At 44.5% G+C, this 22140-nt stretch overlaps 5 protein-coding genes across 5 annotated transcripts; 3 read left to right on the top strand and 2 right to left on the bottom strand.

The window, feature by feature from the left end:
* Positions 1–642: 642 nt before the first annotated feature.
* On the bottom strand, positions 643–4063 carry EAE98_010448 (uncharacterized protein; the record flags this gene model as incomplete). The annotated part of the gene is made up of 6 exons (XM_038958069.1): positions 643–735; positions 807–2282; positions 2349–2671; positions 2886–3101; positions 3157–3481; positions 3566–4063. The coding sequence occupies 6 exons, from the start codon at positions 4061–4063 to the stop codon at positions 643–645; spliced, it is 2931 nt and encodes a 976-aa protein (XP_038805632.1).
* A 3956-nt stretch (positions 4064–8019) lies between these two features.
* On the top strand, positions 8020–9017 carry EAE98_010447 (uncharacterized protein; the record flags this gene model as incomplete). The annotated part of the gene is made up of 2 exons (XM_038958068.1): positions 8020–8073; positions 8142–9017. The coding sequence occupies 2 exons, from the start codon at positions 8020–8022 to the stop codon at positions 9015–9017; spliced, it is 930 nt and encodes a 309-aa protein (XP_038805631.1).
* Positions 9018–9374: 357 nt separating this feature from the next.
* EAE98_010446 (uncharacterized protein) lies at positions 9375–10165 on the bottom strand (the record flags this gene model as incomplete). The annotated part of the gene is made up of 2 exons (XM_038958067.1): positions 9375–9897; positions 9951–10165. 2 exons carry the CDS (start codon positions 10163–10165, stop codon positions 9375–9377), a joined length of 738 nt encoding a protein of 245 aa, XP_038805630.1.
* A 551-nt stretch (positions 10166–10716) lies between these two features.
* Positions 10717–11736, top strand: EAE98_010445 (uncharacterized protein; the record flags this gene model as incomplete). The annotated part of the gene is made up of 2 exons (XM_038958066.1): positions 10717–11511; positions 11590–11736. 2 exons carry the CDS (start codon positions 10717–10719, stop codon positions 11734–11736), a joined length of 942 nt encoding a protein of 313 aa, XP_038805629.1.
* Positions 11737–17908: 6172 nt separating this feature from the next.
* Positions 17909–20663, top strand: EAE98_010444 (uncharacterized protein; the record flags this gene model as incomplete). Its single annotated transcript, XM_038958065.1, has 3 exons — positions 17909–19265; positions 19345–20002; positions 20063–20663. 3 exons carry the CDS (start codon positions 17909–17911, stop codon positions 20661–20663), a joined length of 2616 nt encoding a protein of 871 aa, XP_038805628.1.
* Between the last annotated feature and the right edge of the window lie 1477 nt (positions 20664–22140).

Below are 22140 nucleotides of genomic sequence, written 5' to 3'. Positions count from 1 at the left end.
CACATCAAGAACCCACAAGAACCCCTCGTCAAAACTCCCATACCGTGTAATCCATTCAAGATATCTACCTAGCATAACAGAGCACGTCATATCCTCACGCACCATCAGACTCTCAACCCTACCTACCCCTTTCATGCACCCCAAAATCCGCACCCAGACATCTTAAGTAAGGTGCGACTGTCTCAAAATCGATACACAAGTAGGTAGGTTAGATAAATGAGGCTCTCAATCTCGATCCACGCGCTTGCGTGATACCCCATCTGCAGTCCCCAAGCATGGCAGTCTTCCCCACAAGAATAACATGCACATCTATATCCATCGAAACATACGTCTTCACATAACTCACCTAAATTTCAATACATTGACAACCATATAAAACTCCACTCATCTCCCGTAATCTAACAAAACTTCATATTCATTGCTCGACTTTCATTTAAGAAGAAGGGGTATGTCCTTAAAATAACAACAACAACAACAACGACAACAAATAACCCAAATTACAGGACGCCGAACGCTCAATGCTTTCTTTGCTTTTTCAGCCAGCAGAACTAGAATCAAAATCGCAATACAATAATACCTATGTAGTAGGTGCCCAAATCACTGATCCTTATCCCATATGTATGGTCAACAATAATATACTCTTTATTTATCCTTCGAGAACCATGGAAACTTCTTTTTCACGGGTTCTGCGGCTCCTGATGCAGACTCTACTTGGAGACTTCGTTGGTAAATATCCTAATTGAGGGTTAGTTTTCATGTTTCCACAGGCCGTTGTAAAGGTGGATTGAGAAGAATAGAATACGAACCTCATCATCTGTAGGAATGAGACAATCCAGAATGAGTTCCCTCACCTTATCATTATAGATAAGCTTTGGATATGGTTCAGTTTGACTCTTCATAATGGGTAAGATAACCTCGGACAAAACCTCAAATTTCTTCCAATTGATCCTCTCTCCATTTGCCCCAACGAAAGTTCGACTTCCTTCCTCAGCCGAGACAAGATCACGCCGAGTCAATGGAATGAAAGGAATACGAGGCAGTGGAGAGTTCTCCCAAGCCAAACGGTATGCGAAATGACTCTTTTGTGTACCCATCAACAGGACTAGACGAGCAAAGCGCTTTTGAACATCTGCAGGAACCAGGTTCCGAGTCTGAGTAAGGCGATGTATAGCGGTTCCATTGATTCCCGCAAGAACAGCTGCAAGACCATTATAATTATTCAGCTGGCGCAGCCTCAGGGCTATGTTCATGAATTTCTCTAATATCTGCGCTCTGTGTTTGGCTTTATCTCGCATCAGAATCATATTAGCAACCCATTTTGCAATATGGTTGAAATGATTTATCATGCGATTCACATTGGCAAGACTTTTACATTTTTCCTTCTGATTGAGTGAGAGGCTAACATGTCGAACCAAATCCCGAAGACGTATGGAAGAAAACATAACCCAGTCTATCCTGGTCATTTCATCAGCAAGGTCGGCATTTGATATTTCCATGAACATGTGATATCTGTCTTTAGATAATGGTAGGATGCCTTTGGGTGTCAATTTTGCAGCCTCTTTCTCGTAGTCTTCGACCGCAAGAAACGCAGGTGAACTAAAGTCCGGTTGAGACGTTCGAGCCGAGAATAGAGATTCCCCCCTAGACCCTTTTAGCTCCATGTCACTGAGGTCGTCTTCTGGTGCTAAAGTAGTCACATCCGTTTCATACCCTCCTTTGGAATCGGCCCTTGTGGTCGTAGGAGAAACGGGGGCTGATTCGTTAGCTTGTTCATTGTCAACATCGGCGTCTGTCCTAGCCCAGCCTGTATCGTCATCCTCTACCACACGAGATTGTAGTTGGGTCCGCATTTCCTGCGCGGCGGCAGCAAAGACTGGATCCGAAGCTAATTGGTTTATGAAGCCATCTAGCTTGCGGCTTGTTGATAGACTTGCGAAATCACCCGGATATCCCGATACCCATTTAGCTACCACGGTAATGATCCGAAGCTGAGTTGTAGTTCGTGTTAAATAATGGATATTTTTGTCCTCTCCTAAACGAGTTAACCTGTTTAGAATTGCATCGAAGAGTTCACCAGGAGCTGCAAATTTTCTATAAAGGCAGAGAAAGATTTCCGAGAAGTTGACATCAGCTTTTGACATGTGTTGTCCAAGGAGTCGATCGACAAGATCATCAAAAGTGACGCCGGCCACTTTAGCAGGTTTGTCGAAGAAAGTATCGTCACTACGCTGGAGAAGTGGTATGTCATCGGAGTATCGGTATGGAGAGTCTGAATCCAATTCCTCAACGTCGGATGAGACGTTAGTGTCAATGATTCCAGTTGTGCTAGGTGAGAGGGCTGAATGTACCTTTGGTCCTAGGGGTAACCTGGGGCTAGCGCCGGAATTGTCCAGGTGATTTTCACTTCGGAAAGCTGGATGAGCAGAAAGAGGGGGAGCATCATGTGGGTCAGGAAGCATGATTTGGTGTGACAAATTTGTTCGGCCGTTAGATCGACCAGCCAATGGCGGGGAAGGAAGAGCTCGGCCAATAGAAAATTCTGAGCTAGCACGACTATGCTTAGATTGCTGACTCAAAGGTCGAGGAACGGTGGGTTCGGATAACTTCTCAATATTGGCAGAAGAGGTTGCTCGACGGCGAGTACCTTGAGGTTGGATTGAAGGAATATCTTCTGAATATTTGATGAGTAAGGATTCTCATGAAGAGGGACGGTGAACGGTGAACATCAACGTTTGACCCGGTACACTAATACTGGATTGCAGAGGACTTTTATTGTAAACAATTTGACTAGGATTGTCCGAACGATGCGAGATGACTCAAAGAGCAAAGTATAATTAAGGATGTCACACCACATATAGATTGCTATAAAATTACCATTGACTTACTATTATGATTATTGCTTCGATTTGCCATAACGGCTCGAAGCATAGAAGAAAGACAAAGTCTTGCACTTTCAGGAACATTTGCTGCAGTTTTGACAGATTCTACACATGACATACATGCTGTTTCGAGGCTATCGACATTAAGTTGACGAGTGTGTTCAGGGTTGTCGCATTTACATGAGACGAGGATAGTAGGAAGACCCGAATTCACCAATGCATCTTGAAACGATCAGTTTTTCTCCCACGCCGGCTTCACTGCGGGGGCTGAACTCACTTAAAGTCTGGGGTAATTCTGCAATACTCTCCCGATTCATAACATCGTATAGTAATAGTGCACCATCCATTCGTGGGACAATGTGTCCGTTTATTTGTTTTGGCCATTGTATGCGACGATCAGATACTATATCAAACGATTCGAGATCCAGCTCAAACAGACTGACTATGTAGCCCACCTCATCAACTGTCATGCGAAGACTCGATGTGACGGAAGTTGGTAATGATCGTAAACCCAATGCTCGCTGTATCAAAGTGCTCTTTCCCACGCCATTACTCCCAATCACTGCAATATTTATGTCTGACATTCCGCTCCTGGATTGAGGCTGAATAGAAAAAAAAACACCAGTTAGTCAATTGGTTCAAAGAGTTTCGCAGGAGGGAGTCAATGTAGATTGAGTATCACATACTGGTATTGCACTGGCTGGATTGTCTACGGAAGGTCTTTTGTTGGATCGTGGTGGTGGATTTTTGAGTACGTCGTCATCGTGCGATCGATCAGAGTATGTTACAGACCTCAATTCTCTTGCCAAAGAGACCGAATGTGGTGATTGATAATTTCTGAAGAAAGGATCGTCTTTGATGGATGCGACAGAATCTCGATAACTTCGCGCATGAAGGTCCAATGCTTCTTCTGTATCGTCCTCTATCGTAGTCGAAAATCTCGGCGGATTACCACTATGACTACCGCTGCTAAGAGGGACAAATGGTGCCGAGGACGTTCGCGAGCCCAATCCAGGACGTGAACGCAGACCAAAAGTTTCAGAAGCGCCGACAGATGGAGGGGAAACCGATAAAGTTCGAGAGCTACGCGGAAACCGTCGTGAATCCGTTCGCAAAGGAGTTGAGGATTTGGATCTTTTTGAAGTAGTGCGCGCTGGGAAACCACCTGCACCAACTTGATCCATGGTGGGTATTAGAAATGTATCTTAGTGTGCTGCTGGGTGTGGTGCAGTAAGTACCCGTCGTTCCCCGTGTATCTGTATCTGTATCTGTATCGAATCGTATCGTATCTTTCCGGACCCAAGAAACTGTGCAGTAATTTAATAGTAATCAAACCCTTAATCCCCTTCCTTGGGTAAATCCGTCGCACAAAATTGAGAGGGTTTGAGACCCTTTCCCTGTCAAGGTTTGTCGGTAAGTGGCAGCAATGTTGATTTTGCGGTTTGTTACATGCTGTGGGGATCAAGGGAGGATCAAGGATTTTCTAATTAGATTTCATGGGAGTGAATGCCGGAACATGATCATTTTGGAGTTTGGATGTTTGGATGTTTGGATGTTTGAATGTTCGGACGTTTGGATATTTGGGATGTTTGACTATTTCCGAGTTTGTGTTTTATGAGTGAAGTCTCTCCAAGAGCAATGAAGATGTGTTGAGTGACTTGAGTTTGAAGGGAGAATATCAAACTCGAACGGCTTTTGCTCCAGTCTCAGATAATATTGCAAAGTACCCAAACTCAAAGTACCTAGGCCTAGAATCTGTCTCTCGCTCGCTCGCTCTCTTGCTCGTTCTCTTGCTCGTACTATCCTGTACGGAGTAATGATGGTGTAATAAGAAGTAATTGCTAGGTGTGCTAATACAATGCGGTAAGATCTGGGGTGGGAGGGTGTTTTTCCATAGATACCCAGGCTCCCAGGGAACAGGTACGAATGAATCCGCGAGAACTTTAGATAATCGGGGTAAATTGAAAAACAAGAAGATACCGGTACCTAGATGATACATGGGATGAACTCTAGGGCTCGATTGGAGATGGCTGGATCAATCAATCGATTTTCATTTGGATAATATCCATCTCATTTCTTGATTGATGGCGAATCAATTGTCATGTCATGATCAAGATTGGATTTCATCTAAGTTCGTATGCGTGGCGGTTTTATTTGTATGAATTATCCACCTATTTTTCGGCTTGGTCTGTCTGCACTCCGTGGAAGAACTCGATGATTTGACTGTCACCCAACGATGGTAATATGTTTTGATAGAGGAGGTGTTTTTTATGTTATTTATCCGTCCATCTATTCGTCTCTTGCGTTCCCTTTTCTTTCCTTTCCTTCTTTCCTTATTTCCTTTCCCTCTCTTCCTTCATCCTTCTCTTCCCCCGCCCCCTCTCCCCTCCCCCTTCCGGCTATCCTTCATCATTTGAATTCCGTCAATCATCAATAACCCTTCCGACCAGATTGGCCATATGGATACACGTGAGGCTCCGGGATGATCTCATAAAACTATTTATATTCAAGCAAGAACATCACGGCGCAATCACCATTTTGCTTTCTGGGAGCTAGAAGCAGTGAGCAGTAAATTGAATTAAGACTTCCCAGTTGAGAGTGTTGATGAGAATCAGAATACCTAGTTAGGTACCTAGTAGTTACCTAGTATTCACAGACCATCGCCAATGAGAGACAACAACATCATCCATCACAAACACAAAAACCAAAGAATTGATACTCCCTGTATACACAAAGGTAGGAGGAAGATATTCGTCCATCCACTATTGATAACCTTAAGTTATTCTTTCGCCCATCTATAATCATCTTTTCCACAGCTCTGCCCTGGTGGCCATACATACAGACATTCTCCCTACTCTACGTGCGCAGGCGACTATAAGTTTTGGTTCTCAATATTCTCCCTTCCCTTCCCTTCCCTTCCCCTTACCTTCTTTCCCCCTTCATTTCACCATTATAGTATGTCACATCACAAGGCTGAAAGGATACCCCTAATCGCCACTTTTCACATACAGTACTAATGCACACTACAAATCCATGTCACATTATCACGACAACATGCAGTAGTCGCTCGATCCATCTCGGGAGGAATGTTGGGGCGTGAACACGGGCTGGGGTCACTTTTTCCCCCCATTGCTGTGTACCTAATAGGTAGTTCAATGTTCGAGATGATAATACAGTATCCTGCCATTGGATTTACCCGTGGACACTAACTAACTAACACATTCATGCAGCGGTATCATCCGTTTTCAATGCATCTCAGCTCAGCTGCTCTTCTAAATCTCAAGTGACTTGACCACAACAACATGACAATCCTTCTCTGCAAATCTCCATCCTGACATGTCAATCTTGTCACTTTATGAACCTTAACCTTAACACGCACAGAACAAAAAATGCACATCAGCTACCCAAGTATCACGTAGTATGCCCGTGTGTGTGTCAATAGCTTTGCCGCCACAACTCGCCACAGAACCACATGATCCCATTTGACTCCAGTATAACCTCATGGCACGGATACAATTTCTCTCACGCCAGAATGGCTAGTGTGTGTCCATCCGAAAAGGGATGAAGTTCGAGTGCTCAAAAGAAAACGCAGCAAAAGCTTGCAACATTTCACGTACTATCAAGTGACTCTTGTTGATACTAAAGAGTAAGAGGAAGCAAATTGACCTGTGACCGCTTTTCATATGCAAGTGGACGCTGGCACTGGGCAGACGGAAGATTGGATTGCTGGGTACCTAGTGGGCTGGGCTGGGCTGGCTCGCTGGGTAAGATTTGGTCCGACCGAAAACTGCAGATCTCGAACAAGGTTTCCCCGCATGATAACTGTATTTCTACCACCGCAATATTATGCTACTCTATGAGTCTATCTTTCAATTGGTATATAATTCCGTCGCTAACGGTCGTTCCAATCGAGTTAACATATATTCCTCTCTACTATCTACATCGATGGCGAGCACTAGATGTATTAGATCGTCAATGGTTTACCAAATTTACGTATGATGTTGTCGAAGAGACGAGAATATTGCATTACGAAAGTCAAGGCTACTCTTTGGAAGTTTTTTTTCATCTTGGACCCAAGTGGGCTCAAACTACTTGTTATCTATTTAGATTATCGCGCTATGAGACCATAGCGCCATTAAGCATTAACTTTACAGTACCCGTTAGACAAAAGCCTTAACCAATCCAGAAGTTTCATCGAATGCTGCCACAACCTTCCATCACCCTTCTTACTCGAAAGTCGATGGATCTTCCTAGCTCCATGCCTGTTGCTGACCGAGTAGAAGGAGAAGCTAGCATGTGAATAACAATAGATGGTTCTTCAATTATCATCACAAGTCTGTGGACGGTCCCTTGCTTTGTTGATTTCAACTTAAAACAGACATCGATATTTCGCATGATTTCAAAGAAATGACTTGGAATTCTTGGTGGATGTTGTCAATATCATGTACGTGTAAGTGGGTAGTGTTATCTAAGTATAGATATATAGATCTCCTCATTCTCCTTCTTCTGATTTATTTTGCTTTGCTTTGCTTTGCTTCATTTCCTACTTGTTCTTCGTTCTACCATACATTCTGTAACGTTACACTTGTGTTAGATCCATCGTCTAGAAATACCCCGCCAGGCAAAGTTCCTGACTCTCCTGGCATCATTTCAACGCCGCAGATTTCACAACCTGCCATCCAAACCATCCTCAATTGAGCCACCAGGTTTCAAGCTCAAAGTCTCGAGCCTCCACAACTTCATCTTGTTTACACAAGCCTCCATTTCCGCTTCACAAACAATCCAATCTTACATCTCTCCCGACCCCCATCTTCGCAAATCCTTCTCCCCATACACCTCATCCTCAATCTGGACTCGCGCTGCCCCACTCGCGTCACTTTCAGGGTCTCACCACGCTACAGAGTTTACGCTACTACCTGCCTGACTCTTTGCCAACAGTTTTCGTACACCCGTAATTTCCAGCGTGAATACTTCTTCCGGCTACGCGCTGTGTTCCGATCTGCTCGAAGCCTTCGGTTGTGGTCTTGTGAGAGGTATCACTGACACAGACACTTGCGACCGTTCGAATCGGGAAGTGTCTCAGTTTGAAGAAGCACAAGGAGTGATATTGTCTATATAGAGCACAGAGTCAGGATTCAAAATGGATACATCAGTTGCTGAAGAACCCATTTCGACTTATGAAGAAGTGTGTTGGGTAAGTCATATCCATCTTTTGGGCACAACCCCAAACTACACATTACACAAAATCTAACAACACCCCAGAAATCCAAACCTCACAGAACAATGACTTACCCCCCACGCCCCCAATCTCACTACCACCCCCTCCCCGCACCCCGGACTCGCTCCAAAAAAGGCGCTCCCCTCGACCCCGACGACCTCTCCCGCCGTCTCAGAGCCCACCTCGCCCAACAAAAAGCCCTCGCCGACCACCGTCGCTCAGCCCGCTCCTCCACCTCCACCTCCACAGACCCCTACCACCACACCCCCCAAGTCGCCGTCCTCTCCTTCGAACACACAGCCACCGCCGAAAAACTCCGCAACGTACACAAACCCTCCCAGCCCGCGCTGAAAAGTCTAGGCTACATGACCATAGACGAAGGGGGCGACGGAATCGGCGGCTGCGGCTCCGGATACGTGTATCAGAAACCCAGCACGCTGTTACAGAAAACGCAAATTTGCGATCATGCCATGGTCGACCGGACGAAATTGAGAAATCGGAATCAGTATCAGTGGACGGCGGCGCTGGAGCGCGCGGCGGAATTGGATGCGGAGAGGGATGTGTATCGATGTCCGCGGAGAACGTTCAATTCGGAGGTACCTGTTGTGCATAAAAGTCGCGCCGTCATGCGACCCATGAGTATGGGGGATTATTTGTCGTGGGAAGAAAAGGAGGAGAAGGAGGTGAAGGAAGTGAAGAGGGAGAAGCATGACAGACATGATTGGACGCAACGGGATGAGAGTGAGGAGACGAGAAGGTCGATGAAGGGGATGGTGGGGCCGTTATTGTCGTTGAAACTTAGGAAGGGGAAGGGGCTCGAGTCGGGCGAGGGGTTAAAGACAAAGTCGCTTGCGAGATCACCGAGCAGAGTGAGCTTTTTTGGGAGATTCAAACGTAGTTCTCCTGTTAATGGTAGTTAATGAATTAATTTTATTTATATTCAAGGGTATCTATTAATTTCTTTCCAGAGCGCGCTGACTTCTAACTCTTAAATTTGTCTCGTCTTCCTAAGCTTTTTATGCATGATATCCTATTTGGACAGAACGACAACTTCATCTTATCTCCCATCTGCCCAAAAGAGATCCAGGAAGTCTTTGATAATATTGTCGACCATACTCTATTACCGATATTAGACTCATAAAATATGAAGTCAATGAATAGAGAGCTCACCGTTATCGCCTGGGCGGATATTTTTGGCGTGGTCATCATACCATTATCGCCTTTCCAAAGTGAGGTCTCTGTAATGCGTAAATTGATGCTGGCATCTCACAATCTCTTCATCTCCTCTTCTCAGATTCCAGTAATGCTCGAACCACCCTGGTGCTTTCGGCCAAGGCCTCCTTTCGTAAAATTTCTGCTGCCGCCTCTTCGTCCTGCTCATCTTTATCACCTAGAAGCCGCAAAACAAGTCCACAGTACTCCCGAATGCCCTCGCCATCTTTTCCATAATAACCTCTTGCGTTCTGTAAAGCTTTCCTCCCATTTTCCCACCCCTGATCTTGGTTCCATTTATGTGAATTAAATCCTGTCGGGCGGAGAGTGGCAGCATCAACTTTTTCGAGATGTGAACGTAGATTTGGGTATTTTTTGAATAGCTCTTCAAGCTCCTTCGAGTTGTCCAGAGGCTCAAATGGTCCTTTGGCTTTGGCTGCAGCTAGAGTTCCTGCTCGCGCTGCGGGATTCGCTTTGGATATTGGTGATGGGGCTTTGTTTGGAGGAGGCGCAGAGGCAAGTTTCTCTTTCTCTACTTCGTGGTCGTTGGTGTCGGCTTTGTGTATGTTTGAACATTTTACAGAGCAGCTTTCTGAGAATCAGCGCAAACTTCTTTTTCGCTCGTAGAAGAAGGCACTTACTATCGCACATCACAATATCTGCAATTGTACTTGTAACTGTTCTCCTTACATAGGATGCAGAGTTTTGGATCAACGGAAGGCTTCTCCATAGCGACACGATTTGTGAGATCGATAATTTCGACTGGCGCTTCTGCTACACTAACGCTGAATTGATTCTTGAGATCGATAGGTTCAGATGAGTGACCACCTTCGAAAGAGATTTCCATAGTATCCATAATGTTGAGGAACGATAGAGGCCTGCGTATACTTGAAGCTCTTTGGACAGACGAAGGGACGAACGAGAGGAAAGAAATATTGACTGTGAACCGTTCTCGTCAATTCATCTGAAATGTGTTAATACTCACATGCGGATGAGATTATACTTTTCCAGACAGAAAGTGAAAAAGGAAGCTAGCAATTTCGATAGGATGTGAAAACTGAAGAAGTAAGTTCGGATGAGAATAATTTGAGAAATGCATCGCTATTGCAAGCTCGTAGCCTTGCACGGCCGACAAAAAAAGTTTTGATGGAGATAGAAATTGTTGATAACGATAAGAACGGCCAATCAAAATGGAGGTAATACCATTCTGCGTCATATCAACGCTTACAAAGAACCTCACGTAGAATTCGTAATATGAGAAACACATTTCAATCTTCACTTCATATTACCAATACACCTAACATCGTCACCATATCCTAAATTTCTTTCGAATATTCAGCTTGGATACTACAATACAATATATTGATCATATTCATCTCATTCTCAAGACCTCAGGTGGAACACACGATGGCATCAAAAAGAATTATTCAGGATGCAAAGACATTGCTATCCAAATCTCGACCGGGGAAGTCATCATTTACCATCTGTCCTAGAAGCTCGCAGCGATATGTACACCAAAGTGCAAGATTACCAGCTATGACAGCTTCGAGTTCAAGGACGAGACCAACTCTTCAACCACTCCATCAACCATCAACCATGTTAAAGCCTGCTGCGATCGGCGGCATTCGCAGCATCTTTATCCAAACAGAAGACACTCCAAATCCGGATGCACTGAAGTTCCTTCCTAATCATCCAATCATACCACAAGACGTCAATTCGCCCTTCATAGAATACCTCAACCCCAGATCCACGCTTGCGCCACCATATCCATCCCCGCTCGCCGCATCGTTGATGAATATCGACGGGGTCAAGTCCGTTTTCTATGGCGCGAATTTCATTACAGTCACCAAGGTAGAGGATGCGAATTGGGCGCATATCAAACCAGAAGTTTTCAGTCTCATTACGGAAGCAGTAACTTCCGGTGCACAAATTGTTAACCTCACGGAGAGGACGGGAGCAAGTGGCGAACCAGAGGAAGAAGACAGTCTAGCATACAATGAGGATGATCCGGAGGTTGTCGGAATGATTAAGGAATTGCTTGAAACTCGCATCCGGCCCGCAATCCAGGAAGATGGTGGGGACATTGACTATCGCGGGTTCGAGGACGGCATGGTCAAGTTGAAGCTCCGAGGTGCATGCCGAACTTGCGACTCAAGTACTGTTACGTTGAAGAATGGTATTGAGGGAATGCTTATGCATTATGTAAGTACCAAAACCTCCATTCTTGGATCTAATGCTCAGATGATCATTTATGCAACAATGGGCTAACAACAAGTGCAGATTGAAGAAGTGAAAGGAGTTGTACAAGTATTGGATGAGGAGGAAGAGATAGCCCTCGCAGAATTTGCAAAGTTTGAGGAGAAGTTGAAGCAACAAAAAGGTCCTGATGCAGTTGCATCAAGTAGCTTAGATTCTATTCCAGGTTGAGCTCGGTACTTGGTTAAGGAGGCATGACTTTGGGATCTACCCGCATGGCAGCAGCGCGGATGTACAAAGAATCTGTTAAGGTTTCTCACTGGAGAGGATTTTGTTTCACAGCGTCGGCAATACCCACATAAAATTTGTGCATGTTTTACCATTCACGCGATGGACGAAATAGATTGCACATCAAAATCGAACATATGTGCCTAAGCCCCACCTCACAGCACCCCTCTATGTTTCATTTCATCTTTGAAGATCGAACGGTTTTCAATGACCATCTACAAATGTTCAAATTTGACAAACGAATTGACTTGGACGTCTGAACACAAATTCGGCCGTATAAGTCTTTTCCAGGTTTGATGCTCCTATGATATCAATTCGGCCTCATTGAATAGAAATTTGGATATCCCGCACCCCCCCTGATACTGCTTCATGCAAATCCAATTACGAAGTACATATGTCCCCTCACCCTGCATCAACTGTGATGATTTGATTGGATCAAAATTGCGGGTCTTTCTTCCATCCACAGCAGGGTGTGGGCAAAAATTTCCGTGACGAATCAAGTACGCGTTGTTGAAATGGGCGTTTTGGCTTTCCAATGTCACCACTCAGAACTGCAGGATTTCTTGGCTGGCAAAGAAACTTGATAGATATCGTATGGTTTTCTACTCGAATGACGAGGCTGGAGAGGATATGCGCAGTTGACAAGATATAATGGTATCGATGGAGGGACAATGAGGGGTTACCTTCTTGGTGATTGGAGATGTACATGCGGAAGCGCCTGTAGGTAGAGTTGCTTTCGGCTTTGTCGGTGTTGCACCAGTATGGAATGGTAAGTTCTCATTTCCCCGCGATTGTAAAGGGCTTTCGTGGAAGACTGGGAGGGAACTTTTGCCGATTTGAATTGTCAGGGAAATAGGAGATATTGATGCCGCTTTTGGTTGACGGGGGGGGGGTTTTGAGGGGGTGAGGGGAAAGGAATGTTAGAATGGATGAAGTTCAATTGGTGTCTGTGTCTTTCTGTAGGTATTTGCAGTATAATCTACGGAGCAATCCAGAAACAACTAGCTTGATTTTATCACTGCATGCAAGAATCTACTTTTATCACCTAGACTCTGATAGGGCAATGCCGTTCTTCTTTGTTCGTTCGGGACATCCCACTCTTCAACCGCCTCCCGGATATTTCTTTAGACTTTCATCTCCTGCCTTTACTTTCTCTCTCCTTGCCAACGTTGGACCAACTCAAGGTTCGAGGGTCCAAAACTAGATCAGCAGAGTGCGGGAAGGAAAATGCGGGAGAGGAATCCGGGGTAGCTTGAAAGCCTGGAAAAATGCAGCAGAATTTCACAATCTTGTAATATGTCGCCATCTCGATCCTAGACTGAAAGGATTAATATTATTACGACATACGCCATCCAGATCTTTGTAACCGTGTCAAGGGAAGAAACAATCATCCGTCGAAACAAACAGAGGATGAAGGAATTATTCATCGAATGAGATGATGGTGGCGTCGTCGTTGTGGCAAAGATTGGATTGTTTGTTTAATTTATATGTCATGTCGAAAGTATTTGGACTTTGGAAAGATGCACAGGTAGGTATGTGAGGAAGAAGGTAAAGGCAATAGGAAGAAAAGAGGGTATCGTATTATGCTGCGGTGGTTTGATGTATGTATGTATGTATGGTGTGTGTTGCAACTTTCAAGATGGGCTCACAACATAAACGTTAACTTCTCGTACTTCCATCTATTTCGTGTGCTTCTTATTGTCATATGAATATTTGTGATAAGGAGTGTGATGATTATGGTCTTTCATATCTGCAATGCCGGTACTTGAGATTTCCTTTCCAATGAGATGGAGTGTGATACCTAGGTACCTAGTAATAATGCGTGGTATTCAATCAACCAATGTATCAAACGCTCTTTGTGGTATCGCCAACATGGATGCAAAGTATCGGTCGGGTAAAAACATCTACGAACGAAGCATCGTACAGGATGAATTGAATGTGACTTTTTCGAGTCAATGAAGCGGCAACAGATGGTTTCTTCTTTTCAATTAGTTTGTCCTACCCAATGTTGCAAAGGAAAACCCGACATACCCAGCTCAGCTACCTCATACGCTCACGGGGGATTTGAAAGAGATCGTCGCTTTATTAATCTATATATTACTAAGAGAAGGGATTCGAGGCCTCGCCATCTCCTATTTCGGTCGGTCTGGATCTGTCACGTAAAGATAACCTGGTAGTTTTTAGGATCATACCTAGTCCTCCGTACGATACATCGTACATTGTTAAAAAAAAAAAAGATACCTAGGTGCCTAGGTAGGTATGTGATTTCTTGCATCTGATGATCTTGTCGGTTACTTTCTCTACCGGTTCGTATCTCAGATAGTATCTGCAACACAGACAGGCGGACAGACGTACATATGGTTTACGTTACCAAGGCAATTCATACCAACATTACAACATCGTACATGCCAATCGTCGATCATTCTCCTCACCAGACGTAGGTAGGTTGAATAAGCACTTCAGTAAGTAGTTTGTTTTGATATATGCTTTGCTTTGCTTTGCTTTGCTTTGCTCTGCTTTCGGTCACTCGTCTGCATGGATGAATGTAATGATAATGTTTTGTTTGCACGGCCTGATGGAAATCCAAGAACTACTCGATGATCATTTATGGTTGCTCTCCCTATGTATGTCCATATTCATCTCCATATTCATCTCCATCTCCACCTCCACTCATTCCTTGGATACCCAATTAGACGTACTCCATAGAGATGGTTCTCTCACACTCAGGTCTCTTTACACCTAAGTGGTTCCCATCTGACAAGAAGCTCCATTTGTTCTGACTTGCATATTCAAGAGAAAATCCAATGCTGCTCTACGATATGATTTATTAATACGTTAGGCCCAAGTGCTTTCCCCTCTCTCTGTCTCTTGTTTTTACCCTTTTCTCTCTCTCTCGGTGCGTAGTACAGTACTGATCGCTTTCTCTCTCTCTCTCTCTCTCTCTCTCTCCCCTTCTTCTTGCCCAGGTTCTCACTGACAAGAACTGCTTGCTTTTTCCTCCTTCTTTACATATCCCGTGTTTTGAATCATTCTCCATTGCCACTCTACCTGATCATCTCTCTTTCCTTTTCCCCCTTCCCCCCTCCCCCCTTCCACATCTTCACCTCGCCCAGTTCCTCTTACTATTCTCCTACTTCACGTCTTTACACATCTTCTACCAGTCACACACATACACACACACACACTCTCTCTCTCTCTCTTGATATCTCTCTCTTCTCTTCTCCCCATCCACCACCACACCACCTTTACCTCGCATCATCTACCAGCTTCTTCTCTCACTACCATTAATAGCATCTCCATTTAGCATTACCACCTCAATCAACTAGCACCTCCACATTCACATCCACATCCAACTCTACCCCATTATTCACACAGTCCTATTCATCCATCCATAACCGTCGACGCATGTCCGTGAACTTTTGTGGTGGCCCTCCACTTTTAATGCAGAGCTAATTGCCCCTCCCTTGTCTTCATATGTGGCTCTTTTTGCATCCTCCTACCAATTAGATCTTTCCCCCCATTGCATTTAGAAGCTTAGTAGTTAGAACCCTTTTTTACTTTCCTGGCTCTCCACGCCCCCCCTCGGATATCGAACATCGGACCCTTGTGCCAATTGTAACGCTAAGGAGACCATCAGTTCGCATCTTGATCCATTCGTCGGTCATTCAGCCTTTCCTTAGGAGATCCTTACAATTATATTACATTTACAAATACCCCCTTCTTTAAAGCTTCATATCTTGTTGTTCCATCAATATACCTATCCCTATCCACATACCCACCCACCTATCAATCCATATATACAATACATACAACATACCTACTACAAACAGACACACACACACATACACACACACACGCACACATATACACTTGTTTATATTTTACCCCAAATATAATAAAATTAATTGTCCTCCATCATCCACATCATCAACTTCTTCTACCTCTTCCAAGATCAAAAAAAAAGCATCATTCATTGGGAATATATCTTCAACGGAGATTTCCATTTCCATTTCTCTTGAATTTCGTCATCTTCCCCAAGAAAAGAGAAAAGAGGGAAAAAAGACCAATCATTTTTGTTCTCTATTGTCGCACATTGAAAACGTACAAGCATTTTGTTTTAAACTATTTTTGCGATACCACTGTTCTTGTTCTTTGAAGAGTGTCTCTCGCGTGTCCACCATAAGGTAGCTTTCCCCGCATCAAGGTTGCGCCTCGCTCATCTTCGATCCCTCGAGACTATTTACAAGCCTACTGCGCCGCAGAAGAACTTCAAAACTTTCTTAGAACCGCCCACCTTCTTTTAAAGACAACCTCTACCCCTCAACTCTTTTCGAAGCTACCATATCAGACATAATAAATTTATCTTGACAACTAATACTGTCGCACCGTCAAGAGATATATTCATCCCATTCTTCCCTCCCGAGATTCATCGGTCAATCTCGAAAACTCGAAGAGAGAGAGAGAGAGCTTTGGCCTTTCGTGCCTTTATCCTTCCCACGACAATGGGCTACGCATAGTCCGGGCGACACAAAGCCTTTTACGAATTCGAAATTCCGAACGCATATGCGCAGAAGCTTTGACATTCGATCTTCGGTTTGTTACAACAACTGCTAGTTCAAGCGATTATTGAGAAATAGACGGTATTTGAGTTTGGGTTTCATAAATTGAGAAAGAGAGAGTGGCATTAGAAGAGTTTCATCATTTCATGCGACAGCCGCCATTAAAGCAGGTAGGTGGGCTTCTGCCATCCCAAATCCTTCCACCTCAGATCCCTAGCCTTGACGGGGATCTCGAGTGGAGAATCATTCCTATTGCGACTCTCGAGATTTGGAGCTGACATGGCAATCTACTAGATAAACAGATAATAATTGTATTTTGAAAGTTGGGTTCTTTGGTTGGGTTTATCTCACATCCGGTGAGTTTACACTTTTTCTATATTGAAACAGAGGTACCCGACCGGGTAGTTCTCGCATCCGAATGGCCAGATCGAAGTGTGGATTCGACGACAACAATTGTTCGGGATTGGCGCAATCAAATATCAACGTCTAGGAACGTTGTTTCTTGTGGTATACGATATTCTGGACTCGAAGAGGCATTTGTCTCGTATATCAAAACCATATTGCGACGTCTGGAAGAATATTCTTGGGGTTGGATTTCAGAGCAATACCGATATATCTCTCTCGGCCAAATGAGGAACCTACCTAGGCAGAACTTTCTCATTCACTTACCGGCTATCGACGCAACCGAGCTTGGAGAGTCGATATACGGCACAGAACAGATGAATTTCTGCCTCGTGGTTTCTTGATTCCTGGTCACACTATGCTACCTGATCTTGACACGTTTTTCGATCTTGTCGATTGCCACGGACTTGAACAATTCTAGAATCAAGTTTTTTCTGTTTTTCTTTTTCCATACTGTTCTGATTGCTTACTGACAACGATATCACACAGTATTAGTTATTCGTTTCTTGTGCGTCAGTATCGAAAGTCGGTCCGCTTCTCCTCCTTGCGGGGCACACCAGAATTCACTCACGTTCGCAATTTAAACTTGGGCCTCTTTCAGCTCTTCCATCTAGACATTCACGCCCTGTTTTCTAGCAGATCGGTTCCCTATTCTTGATCAATTCTACAGATTCGCTTACTGTCGACTTAACCCCCCTTTTGCCAAGCAGACTCTATCAAGTAGTTCGGCCATTTTCAACAACTACTACAATACAAAATTCGATTATAATTTTAGGCAAGACTCTTTATTAGCTTGGTAAGTTTTTATCACTATATTTTTCTTTCGTCCTTCGATCTATCCGATAGTCTTTTGTTTTGGTTGCGATCTATTGCGCATATTCAATTCTAGATTGACTGCATGAGAAGCTGCTGGGATTCTTTCCTGTGGCTTTCTTTGTGTTGTGATAACCCCTCTTTTTCAATATGATTCACTTGCTCACTCCCCTGCTCACTTGAGTATACGGCTCCCAATTTTGAATATTTAAGGACAGCCTTTGCAAGTTGCAGTAGCCCAAGTTCTACATAAGACATTTTTTTTTTTACTTTAGATCTCAATTTAGAGCAGCTTTCTTCTCGTCTCTCTACAGAGAACTAACAGTTTCTAGTCAGTCACCATGAGTTCAAGCAATAATAAGATCGGAGCCGGTGGCAAGGCTAACCAATCCAATCCTTCATCCATGACATCAAGTAATCCTTCCCTCCTCCTTGGCAAATTCAATGAGCGCCGCTCAACACCAGATTCGGAGGCTTTGGCAAGCTCCGATGATGAACCTGACAGACAGGACATTCAACAGCCAGTTAATCCACCTCAAAAGCCACCTGCACGTCGTGCCTCATGGTTGAACGACACACCTCAAGCTGGAACTCAGCCACGAAAGGGCTCGTTCGCAAGTAGTAGCATGTCTCCAACAGCTTCACATCCCAGTACACCCTCGACTGAGTCCAACGTTTGGGGTTCTCATGCCCAAGCAGCAGCAGGTCGTGGACATACGAGCACGAGCTCATTCCCTTGGGGTAGTGCTATTTGGAACAGCGAGTCGCGTAAAGAGCCACCCTCTAGATTGACTGAAGTATTACCATCTCCAACTTCTATGCATCCACCGGGCTCAGCTGGCAATGGATACTTTCCTAATGAAATGATGAGTCAACGAGACCCCTCAGCGAACCAACCCATCCCATTCGCAATCCCTCTCCATCCCACTCCTAAGACATACAGATCCCAATCGTACTCCGTCGGTCAGCTCGACCCAGATACAAGTGCTGGCCCACCGCCAGCAGCCGTTCCAGCGGCTTCTAGTCGGGGACATAGAATTGGACATTCCGCATTGCAACATCGACCATCCCGGCCAAGTATGTTGAGCGAAATGACCGAGGGCGGTCTTGGAAAAGTCAAGGAAGTCGAGGATGATGACGATGAGAGTACTAACAGTTCTTCGCATGGTGTTCAAATTCAATCTCAAGAAGCCAAGACTATAGAATTATTAGCTAAAGAAAATGCAATGTTACGACAACAGCAACAATATCAGAATCTGCGCCTCCGACCACGATCTTCAACCTCCAATCCCTTTGGCCTTGGCAACGGTTATGGCTTGCAGGAAGAGCCTCTACCTGAAGAGTCAGATTATGCAATTGACGAACTTGATGAGCTCAATGATTTACAAGATCCATCCAAAGCGATGTTAGGTCGAAGAATGAGCGAGTATGGTATTGCTGGCGCCCAGAGAGCCTCGCCGTACACTCTTGAAAATAGAAAGTTGGAGAATGTGAAGAAGGCCTATTGGCAAAGCTCACTCGGATTCGGTGGATTGTCCGATATCCCGCAGAGCAGGCGCCACTCTTTCGCTGATATACCTGCTCGACAAGGTTCTGTTAGCTCGACGATTGGTGAACTCGATGCATCTATCCACGAGAGCCTGTCGTCAAATGCGGGTCGGTATAATGAAAATAATGGCTACTCTACTAATGACCATGGTAAGCAATATTCATAAATCCCTTGAGTGTCTGAGCTGTAGACAGGCATGAATGACATCCTTATACTAACTGAATGCAGCAGCTTCATACTTCGGAAATCTTACTCAACCGGGTCCTTCCCCGTTCAATCCTTCTGCATACCCTTACGGAAATGTCAATCAATACTCTACTGGCCGCCCTGCATCACCTCATCGAAGCATGTATGGCGTTCCACAACCTCGACACAATCAACTATTGTATATTGTGTTATTCAAATGTTCGCGCGCAGATGTATTTTATGTTCAAGAGGGCACTGGTCTCTCTGTCAAGCCTGGAGATCTTGTGATTGTTGAAGCTGATCGAGGAACCGATCTCGGCACCGTTGCTAAGGATAACGTGGACTGGGCTACTGCCAAGGAACTCAAAGAGCATTATGCCGAAGAGCACTATAAGTGGCTCATGATGTACTCTCAGGGTGCTGTAGGCAATACTGATGGAACTGGTGCTGGTTTAATGGCTGCTGCGAATGGCATGCAGGGAAGTGCTGTAGGCGGTATGGGCCCACCAAGTCAGCACGGCATGCAGGAACCCAACCCAGGAGAGATCAAGCCCAAGATCATCAAGCGCCTTGCTCAAAACCATGAAATTCAAGCCTTGCGTGATAAGGAAGGAAATGAAGCAAAGGCCAAGCGTGTTTGTACGCAGAAGGTGAAAGAGCATGGTCTACACATGGAGATTCTAGATGCCGAATTTCAGATGTAAGTCAACTAATGATCGCACCAGCTATTCCGATGACATAAGCTTACACTCAAATTTAGGGATTGGAAGAAGCTCACGTTTTATTATTTCGCTGATGCCTATATCAACTTCAATTCCCTCGTTACGGACTTGTTCAAAGTATACAAGACAAGAATTTGGATGTCCGCGATCAATCCTGCTTCTTTCGCAAGTCCCGCACTTGGCTTGCAAGCACCAAGCGGTATCGGACCTGGAGCTGTAGGTGTAAATAGAACTACACAAAGTGAGCGTCGACCACAACAGGCCGAGCAGCCACAAACATACAACACAACGCAAGCAGGCCGAGGTTATCAAGGTGTCTTTGCACAACCGTTTCAGCCAGCTATGGACAGAAGTTCTGCAGCTGCTCCTGGCTTTCAGCCTCAAGGATATACTTATGGATATTCTCCATTTGGTTCTACTAGAAATGTCGGTGCTACGAGCGCTTATGGTACTTCAATGCTTGACCCATATTCTGGATTTGCAAATACAGCGGACTATCAAGCACCTGGACGATTCCCCTCTCCTCATGGCACTACCCCAACTCATGATGGTAGCGAATACGGTCGACAGACTGGACTTGTTGGTCAATCTGATGGTTGGATCGGAGCTTTCCAGGGCTTGTCTATGGGAACTCGTTAAATGTGGGGTTCCATTAGAACATACCCACGATTTCGACCCGTTCCTTTGGCAAATCATAAGCAAGTTCATAACAGTCATAACTCTTGCCTCTGGTTTTGATTTCTTCTTTCATTTCCAGATGGTGAGTTATCATCGGCACACTCCTACAGAACCGGAGACTAGATACATTTTTCTGTTGTAATATACCACAGATGCCCTTCCTCGTCGGCCCTGTTTCATAATTCTCTACATGTTCTAGATGAACATACTATCTACACATTCGTTTATTTCATTTTCACATTGCGTTGCACCAGGCAACACATTGTTTCTATGGGTTGGGAGATACTAAATACTATGAAGACATACTGGAATAACGTCTTCTGGAATACTACACTTTTATTGCAATTTGATCATAGAGGTTAATTGAGAAGGTTTCATTCGGAATGGGGATTCTTCTGGATTTACTACATAATCGGAGACAGGCATCGGATTCGTACACAACACACTGGACATACTTTTCTACTTCTTCAATTCGTCGATACCATTTTTGTTCCACAGTTTGTCAGGGGGACTGCACCTTTGCGTCTTCGGGACCCTGACGCCTTACCACGACTTAACGAGTAAAAAAACAACAATTTTCAAGAACTCCATTGATAGACAGATCTTTCAAAATACGGCGGTGTCAAGTGGGGAAAAAAAGAAATTGGGTAAATTTGCAAAGGATAATGGATGCATGGATACATGTTTTTTTTTCATTGCTTTGTGGTTTTTGATTCTTTTTCTGGCCCAATTTGTTACCTTTTTGTGTCTTTTTTTGTTCTTCTACGAATCAAGGAGGCGGAGAATCGAATCGTCGATGAGATGGAATGGAAACGTTTTGATGCATGTTTAAAGGCATTAGGGTTATGGATAAGGGAATCGGTAGCAAGAATGGAATTCATACACTGGGCTATTTATTTTGAATCGAAGTGGTCAATGTGTGATGTGATATGATATGTATACTTGTGATGACAATAGCACAGATGAGCAGGTTAAACGAAAATACATAAGCAGCCAGCAATAATCCTTATGGCCCATTCCTCAAACTTACAACCTCTCTCCTTCATAAACCCAAATACGCATCCCTTCCCATCGACAAACACGCCAAATCGAAAGAGTAGCGCATACCGGCACCTCGTGGTGTAGCGGTTAGGAGTGTCACACCGGGTCCTCTAAAAAACCCCCCCGAATCATGGGGGGTTTCCTCCCGCCCCCAATGAGGGGCGGCAAGGTTTTGCTGGTCTGATTTTCGGATGGAGATTTTGGGGGTGTTTTTTTTGGTTTTTTTTTTACGTACAGTAAGTAAGTATAATTGATTGATGGTTGCGCCAGTTATTTTTTTGGGGGGGGGGGGGGGGGGGAAACAAAAGAGCTTTTCCTTTTTCTTTTCTTAAGAGGTCTGTCTGACCTTCTCTTTGCGGGGTTTTCGGTTACTTTCTTTCCGGGAAGGAAGGAAGGA

Source organism: Botrytis deweyae (genome assembly GCF_014898535.1).
Source record: "Botrytis deweyae strain B1 chromosome Unknown BDEW_036, whole genome shotgun sequence".
Lineage (NCBI taxonomy): Eukaryota > Fungi > Ascomycota > Leotiomycetes > Helotiales > Sclerotiniaceae > Botrytis > Botrytis deweyae.
Note: the sequence above shows the minus strand (reverse complement) of the source record. Positions and strands in the feature narration are given on the sequence as shown.